We start from the raw sequence: 8,778 nt of genomic DNA, 5'->3' as shown, positions 1-8,778 counted from the left end.
TTCATCCAAAATTTCACAAATTTCTCCTTATGACAAAGCCATGTTCTCTGAACATACTGAATCACTTCCGGATATTTTCCCCACCTCACTTGCATGGCAGTTAGAGCACGATCATACTCCGCCTGTGTTGTTGCATTCACAATTTTGAACCATCTCCCAGCTCTAAAACTGACACCAACCGTCTTGTTTCCAAACATCTTCGTCACCTTAGCCTCCACATCTCTGTTGATGTTCCATAGACAGAGTAAATGTGACGTCCCTGGAAAGACTTCTCTCAAAGCCGCACATGGCCCAAGATCACGGTCTGAAATAAATACAGATGGCTCTATATCAAATCCAATCAACTCCCTTAATCTCTGCAACACCCACCGATAGCTAGCCGTGCACTCGTCGCGCATGAAAACATATCCAACTAGAAAATTCTGGTTTGTCGGTGTCACGCCTACTATCTCAAAGAAAGGCATGTTATATCGATTGGTCTTGTAAGTAGAATCCATACCAATGACATGTGGGTATGTGCGGAGTATGTTGACCATGATCGGGTGCACCATAAATGCATGTTGCAAAACGTTGTGATCATCGTTCGTGACCCAGTAAATGTATTTACTCTCTCTCGCCAGATGAAGAAATTGCTGAACAACTCCTCTTCCTTCGGACATCTCCATCCTGAAGTCATTTTGGCAATTGTAAATGTGTCGGATGTTTGGATGATCATTAGGAAATTGCTCGGCAATAGTGGACATGATGTTACGAGGAGCAACCTTGGACTTTGTCATGTCCCGCACAACCTGTTTTGCACCCGGACTCAATCCGCTCACTTTCCGGTGACCCTCTGGGTACACAATCATTGGGTGGTTATGTGTCCCGGTGTGATCATTTTTCGCAATGATCTTCCAACTTTCGGTGCTCACATCATAATATATCTTGATGTAGAATGGACAACCATTAGCTTTGGTTTTGGTGTCCTTCCGTATCGCGTTCTCCAAATCTCTCGGCTTGCTCCTTCGTGACCGATCACATCGCAAATACCGATACGGCCGACCATCTCTGGTTTTGTTATAAGATGATTTCACCAATATAAATCCCAATTTTATGGAAACACCATCAGCCCATGTAACTGCATCGTCAAATGTAGGAAAAAACGTATCGGTGACAAAATTCCCACTATAATTCACACCGTCACTGCCTTCCTCAGATTCCATATCCTATACAAATTAAACAAACCATGCTTTATGTCAAAATAATAATAATAAAAACAATAATAATAATAATAATTATTATTATTATTATTATAATTATAATTATAATAATAATAATAATAATACTAATAACAATAATAACAATACTAATAACAATACTAATAATAATAACAACAAATACAAAACAATAACAATATTAATTATAATAAAAAATTATAATAACAACTACAAAACAATTTATAAGACCATAACATTAATTAATAAATAATAATAATAATAATAATAATAAAAATAATAATAATAATAATAATATTAAAATTATATTTCTACTAATTAATAATAACAATATCAACAACAACAACAATAAAAATAACAGCAACAACAACAATAATAATATTAACTACAACAACAACAATAATAATATCAACTACAACAACAACAATTACGATAATAATAATAATAATAATAATAATAATAATAATAATAATAATAATAATAATAATAATAATAATAATAATAATAATAATAATACTAATAATAATAATAACAATAATAATAATAATAATAATATTTTCAATAATAATAATAATAATATAAATAATAATAATAATAATGAAACAAAAAATAAACATATTACTAATAATCATATTAATACAACAAAATTACATTAATTATCAAATACTAAATCACAATAATCACAAGACCACGAAAAAAAAATACATAAAAAAAAAAAAAAAAAAAAAAAACTTAATAAACATAAAAAAAATTAAATAAACGTACTTAAAATTTAAAAAAAAAAAAAAATTTGAATAGGAACATCCGCCTAAAATTTCCGGATGTCCCTTGGTACATCCGCCTAAAATTTCCGGATGTACCATGGAACATCCGGATTTTTTAGGCGGATCCCATCTTCCGCTTGAAATTTCCGGATGTTCCATGGTACATCCGGAAATTTTAGGCGGATGTACCTAGGACATCCGGAAATTTTAGGCGGATGTCCTAATTACCGAAAATAAAAAATTAAAAAAAAAAAAAAAACTTACAGAATGATCCGACGCATTCTCCGGTGTACGTATGTTCCACTCGCCGTCCATGACCCAAGACCCGTCGGAAAATTTCACGATTTTTAAAAATAGAAAATTTAGGTGGTCGTGGGGACCGATTTGGTTGCAAGGCCGTGGGGACCGATTTTGGGAGGCTCGGGACAGCAATGTCGTGAAGTGAGGGGACCGTTTCATGTATTGTGTCCAAATGAGGAACAAGGTCCATTTTATAACACAAATTGCATAAAGGGCATAGTGGTCCATTCAAGTCAAAAAGGGAGCGTTACCTGGTAAATTGGAAGCGACAAATAGCAGTTGAGATAGCATATTGTGCGTAAAACTTGTTAGATGGTAAAGTAGGTATGAATATATACCCCCGCTAATTCTTTTTTGTTCTTTGCTCATAAGATTATTATCATATTTGTAATCGGAATTTTTACTAGTTTTATTATTATTATTATTATTATTATTATTATTATTATTATTATTAGACCTACCACATTGACAATTTGCTATTATAATTTTAAAATACATTATACTCGTACTTTATTATAATGTAACCACAATTAAACATGGGGACTATTGCCACAAAGTAATAGAAACCTTATTGGCATATGCTACAGAAGCAAAATCCATAGTATGATTCCCAAAAAATAAAAAAGGGGCCAAACGCCAAAGAATAAAACAATGTTCCCCTCAAGTTTGAAATTGAAAAGGGTGAATATTGTTTTGTCAAAAACAAAAGGAGTATTAGGGAAAAAACCTTTGGTGGTAGTGAGAAGTGAGAACACATAGAAACGCTAAAACTTAAATACCAACTGTAAAACGGCAGGCAAGAACCTTCCTTCTATCTCATGGAGAAACCTAAAGAATATTCTATTTTTGAAGATTAATTTGTACGTAATTTGGTAAGGTGCAATTCAAAGTAAGACATGCCACATCCAAATCCTCAAGTATATTCCCTTGTATCCCCTTCTATTTCTTTATGGATTTAGGGCCTATTCTTATTAACTGAACTGAGATGAGGTGAGGTGAACTGAACTAAATTAAATTATATATGAGAGAAGAAAATTAGAATTGAATTGAAGCAGAACAGGCCTTTAAATCATATAACTAATATATAAAAATAAACTTTTACCTAGGTCACAGGGCAGTGACACTTGGTGTTCCAACATTTCGCCAAGTAGTGTCACGCCGGGTTGAATAGATTTAAAAAGGCGATTAAAAAAAAAAGGTTAGTTTAGAATTTTATTTGGATAGAGTTTTACGATAAAATTGTTAGTTTAGAATTTTATTTTCGATAAATACCAATATTTCAGACGTACAAATTGAATTATAATTTTATTCAAAAAAATTATTAGATTATAATTCTTCAAAACTTTAGATTAAACTGCTTATTGAATCTAAGGGCTTTTATTTAATTAAACTACTTAAATATTTTAGATTATAATATAATTTATAATATTATAATATTATAATTTTATAAAAATATTATAATTTTATTCAAAAAAAATTATTAGATTATAATTTTATTCAAAAAAAAATTATTAGATTATAATCAAAAAGGTTTTAAAAAAAAAAGGGGGGGGATTATTATAATCCACTAAAAGTCTAAAAGACTAAAACCAACATTTTTTTTTCGAGAGACTACAAGGCCACTTAAAATTAATTAAATAAAAACCCTTAGATTCAATAGGTCCACCTCATCCAACGGCTAAAAAACCCTCAATAAAATTGATCCACGGCATCAAAAAGCTGTACCAGAAAATACTAGATTAACAAAAAAAAACGTGTAATTAATTAATTTTGTAAACCTAGAAAGCTGGAGTCTTTAATGGCTCGCCTTACAAAGACGCACAAAAACGTAATATTCCTTGGTATCAAACTATTCTTGTTCTTCAAACTATAAATACCCACTATACTTCTAGTTTAGTACTCAACCAAATTTAGACCCATTTCACCAAATTAAAAGAAAAAAAAATCCCAACTTTCTTCTTTCAAAATTCTCAAGAATGGAAGGAATAATTGTTGTTTTTGATTTTGATAAAACAATTATTGATTGTGATAGTGACAATTGGGTTGTTGATGAATTGGGTTTTACAAATTCTTTCAATCAACTCCTTAATTCCATGCCTTGGAATTCTATGATGGTTAGTTCCTCTGTTTTTAGTTTTAATCCTCTGTTTTCTGTTTTCCTCTGTTTTTTTTATTTTTTTTTTATTTTTTATATTTAATTAATTCTGAATTTAATATTTTTTGCAGGATACATTGATGAAGGAAATGCATGAAAAAGGAGTAACGATTTATGATATTGTTGAAGTATTGAAAAGAACTCCAATTCATCCTCGAATTGTACCAGCGATTAAAGCTGCTCATGATGCAGGGTATGTAAAAAATTTAATTTGATTTTTTTTTTTTTTTTTCTGGGTATTATTTAAAATTACATTTTAAATTACCCAATAATTTTTGGAATTTAATTTAATAATATCTAATAAATGAAACAGGTGTGAATTGAGGATAGTGAGTGATGCAAATACATTCTTCATTGAAACAATATTGGAACATCTAGGGTTGAGTGATTATTTCTCGGAGATTAATACAAATCCGGGTTATGTTGATGAAGAAGGAAGATTAAGGATTTTACCACACCATGATTTTACCAAGTCTCCTCATGGATGTTGCAACCCCTGCCCTCCTAACATGTGCAAGGTAAATTTTTAATTGTTAATTTATTTACAAGTAATTTTTTTTTCTGTGTAGGTAGGGCCGGTTTGGAAATTTGAAATTTTTAAAGGTAACACAAAAATATTAGGAGACTCTTCTCACGAGAAACTCTAATACGAATTTGGTCTATTGAATTGTTTTTCGTGATTAGTCAATTTTATAGGTTTTTTATTAAAAAAAATATTAAGTTGTTAATTGTTTTTCGTGATTAGTCAATTTTATAGGTTTTTTATTAAAAAAAAACATTAACTTAATTTAAGTTAATTGTTGTTCGTGATTAGTCAATTTTATTGGTTCTTAGTACGAAGTACGTGTACTCTATACGTAGTCCACATTGGAAGAAAATCTAACCACATATCACGTTGGAGGAAAACCTAACCACATATGGTCTAACAAGTCGGGAAAACCTAACCACATACAATCTTTTGTATTTTTGTTACTTCTTTTTTTTTTTTTTTTTTTTTTTTTTTTTTTTTTGCTTAAGGTAGTTTTGGGTTTTTTTTTTTAGTTATCTCCTAGACATAATCATACTCAATATTGTGTTTCCATATGGAGGATTGGAGGGTAATGACTAATGACTTCATGAGTAACATGAATCATCATGACTTAATGAGTAACATGAATCATCATGTGAAAGCAATAATGCCATGATTTCTATAAATCTCTAGATTCATTATATCATTAATATTAGTTCAATATATCATTAGTACATGTTTATAGTTATGTATTTATTTATTTGTACTATTGTAACCAATTGCAGGGCCTAGTGATTAAAAGGCTACTATGTGAGCATGGAAACAAGAAATTCATCTATTTAGGAGATGGAATTGGAGATTATTGCCCTTCTTTAAGACTTAGAGAAAGTGACTATCTTATGCCAAGGAAAGACTTCCCTGTTTGGGATTTAATCTCAAACAATCCAAAGCTTATCAAATCCAAAATCCATGAATGGACCGACGGGGCTGAATTCGAACGAGTTCTATTGTCACTCATCCAAGCTATTATCACCGATGCTGACGCCAACCAGTTCTTCAACCTTGATTGCAAATTCGAGTCATTGCCAATCTCGTCCCATGATGCCATGCCTCAAGCTCTTCGAGTACCTATTTAGAAACTTTTTCTTGTTTACTTCATGTAACACTACTACTAATAGAAAGGGGAGGGTGGGAGTTAAAACCCTTTTTGTCAATGTTAATTTGGTAGAACAAAAAAATTAAAACTAATCAATAATCCCTCTTTTTTTTTTAAAACCTTTTTTCTTTTGGGGATTGAACCTTAGGTTTATGTATCTCAAAAAAAAAAATGTATCTAACCTTTGTTGCTCATACTATGAAGCAACTAAATGAATGAAATATACCCTTTTAATTTTGTGTATGCTTTCTAAACTTTTTTCATAGAAGTCGACTTTGTACTTATTAGGTTACAGGTTTAAATCCCCGTCGCTGTAATTCTTGAATGAACGGATCTCAAGTCTTACGTATCTCATAATCGGTCTTTTGATTAGTAATTGACCTGTTTGTCTCATCATATGCAGGTTGGACCGCAAAATAGTTGTATAATGCATCCATATAATCCAAGATCCGTATCTTTCGGCATCTCAAAGAAGAACAGGATATCAACAAGGGGTTCACGAGTGAAGAAACTATTGGGACAAAATCAAATAAGCGTGCTACCTGTACCAGCAACTTCAGTTTTAAGAGGTTGTTCTTCACTTTTACTTGGAATTTGATGTAATCACGTTTTTTATGTGTGGCAAGGCTTCAAGTTTAAGACGTGTAAACCTCATACTTCATATACACTTTTCTGCTTTTTTTTTTTTTTTTTTTTTTTTTTTGGCTGTCTTTTTGCCTTTGTGTTTCAACTGATTTTTGAATTTGAAATTGATTACTCCGTTTTTAGTCTATGGAGGAACCGAGGAACCTTTTAAAGGCGAGGGAGTAGTTAGTAGTTATGCTTATGAGAATAGAGCCAATAGCACTGTCCGATAATTTAATTGTGTAATTTAAAGTAAGGCTCAAATGTGAAAGGGAGGGATAGTTCAAGTGGTTACAGCTAGGGGTGAGCATGGGACGGGTATCCGTACCGTTTGTACTAACGGTACGGGTATCCGTACCGCTTGTACTTACGGTTCGGGTACCCGATAACCAAAATCCCTAAAAGTGATATCCATAACCCGAACCGATAAGTTCGGGTACTCGAACTTCGGGTATTCGGATTTTCGGATCGGTTATCGTGTACCCAATAAGATATCCAGTAATGATAATTAAACTTAATTATGTAGTTATTATGATATAATTTACCACTAATTAACAACAATATCATATGATTTGACCAAATTATTAATAATACTATTAATCATTGATATTATAAAGTAAGAGTTTAGATTTTAAATAAAATAGATTTAAGTAGGAAAAAAAAGCAAAAAAAAAAAATGCTTATAGGAACGGATCGGCTAACCATTAATTTTAAAATGATACCTAATAATTACCCAATAACAAATTATCGTAACGGGTACTCGAACCGTTATGGTTATCGGATCGGGTACCCTAATTTTCAGAACGGTTACGGAACGGTTTTTTGGGTAGTTTTGCTTAGCCCTAGTTACAGCTACCTCCCGATTTCAGGCAATCTTGAGATCGATTCTCATCTCCGCCCTTGTGGCTCTCTAAACACTAAAAAGTAGGGCTTAGGGTCTGTTCTCTTACGTTGAAATTCAATTCAATTCAGTTCACTTCAGCTCAGCTCAGTTCAGTTCAGTTCAGTTTAGCTCAGCTCCTAATTTCCTTCTCTTATAAAATATTCATTTCAGTTCAGCTCAGCTCAGTTTAGTTCAATTCAGCTCAACTCAATTCAGTTCAGTTCAGTTCAGTTCAGCTGAGTTCAGTCAATGAGAACAGACCCTTAGATGTTATTTATTATATACTACCTTCCTTTTTTATTTTAATTATTACACTGTTTTTCTGTTAAGAAAGTTTCACAAATATTGAACTATGTCTATTTTAGAATACAAAATATTTCTGTTCACGTTGTAGATATCTCATTTATCCTTACTTTAAAAACTTGATTCTTTAGTTAAGGTTTACATCATATAGATAATTTTTGTATTTTTATTCCCCCTTTCTTCCTTTTTCCCACTACCAAAAACCCAAACCTACATGGTGCAATAATAAAGAAGTAGGAAAATTTAGGTCCTATATATTTGGAAAAACTATCTGTAACGGATAGTGTTTAGCAGCCGAGTAGCGGGTAGCTATAAGGGTAGCAAGTAGCTATTAATTAGTACTGGGTAAAGTAACGGTTGATAATATAGGTGTTTTCCAAAAGTAGTTGTTGCAATACTAAAATATATTAAAATTCATACATATTGTTAGTATATAGTAACTAAAATTGGATAAACGCTACATGTTACTTTTAAACACTACTATTTTCAAACGTTTGAAAAAAGCTACCTAAACGCTGCCTCTACCGCTAATCGCTACTCGAACCGCTACCTTGATAAACACATTCACTTTTTCTAAAACACTAATTGCTACCTCAAACACTAACGCCAAATAGGGCCTTAGTTTAATAATCTTAGTTATAGCCGATTTACTTTGAATAATCCCAACTTTTTATCATTATTTAATAATCTGAACTTTGATATGTGTTTCCTCCGGCACGCCCAATCAGTCAATGACCTGATATAATAGGGGTAATTATGACACGTGTCAACATGTGATTAGCCTAAAATAAAAAAAAATAATAATAATAAAATAAAATAAAAAAAACCCTTATCAGCCACCACCTCGCCTTTTCCCACCGTACACCCTAGC

General features: G+C 31.8%; 1 protein-coding gene across 1 annotated transcript; it reads left to right on the top strand.

Moving 5' to 3' along the window:
- Positions 1–4,041: 4,041 nt before the first annotated feature.
- LOC145559949 (inorganic pyrophosphatase 2-like) lies at positions 4,042–6,796 on the top strand. The gene is made up of 5 exons (XM_081621218.1): positions 4,042–4,392; positions 4,505–4,626; positions 4,747–4,951; positions 5,727–6,065; positions 6,501–6,796. Exons 1-5 carry the CDS (start codon positions 4,255–4,257, stop codon positions 6,693–6,695), a joined length of 999 nt encoding a protein of 332 aa, XP_081477344.1. The 5' UTR covers positions 4,042–4,254; the 3' UTR covers positions 6,696–6,796.
- Positions 6,797–8,778: the final 1,982 nt, after the last annotated feature.

The sequence above is a fragment of the Chenopodium album genome, chromosome 9 (assembly GCF_948465745.1).
Source record: "Chenopodium album chromosome 9, dcCheAlbu1.1, whole genome shotgun sequence".
NCBI classification, from domain to species: Eukaryota; Viridiplantae; Streptophyta; class Magnoliopsida; order Caryophyllales; family Amaranthaceae; genus Chenopodium; species Chenopodium album.
This window is presented reverse-complemented; position numbering and strand designations above follow the sequence as displayed.

Bases quoted from the DNA above. Each gene is read 5' to 3' on its own strand.
- LOC145559949 (XM_081621218.1), top strand. From the start codon at position 4,255: ATGGAAGGAATAATTGTTGTTTTTGATTTTGATAAAACAATTATTGAT. The intron at 4,952-5,726 runs GTAAATTTTTAA...AACCAATTGCAG, and splicing joins GCCCTCCTAACATGTGCAAG to GGCCTAGTGATTAAAAGGCT. The intron at 6,066-6,500 runs GTACCTATTTAG...CATCATATGCAG, and splicing joins CCATGCCTCAAGCTCTTCGA to GTTGGACCGCAAAATAGTTG.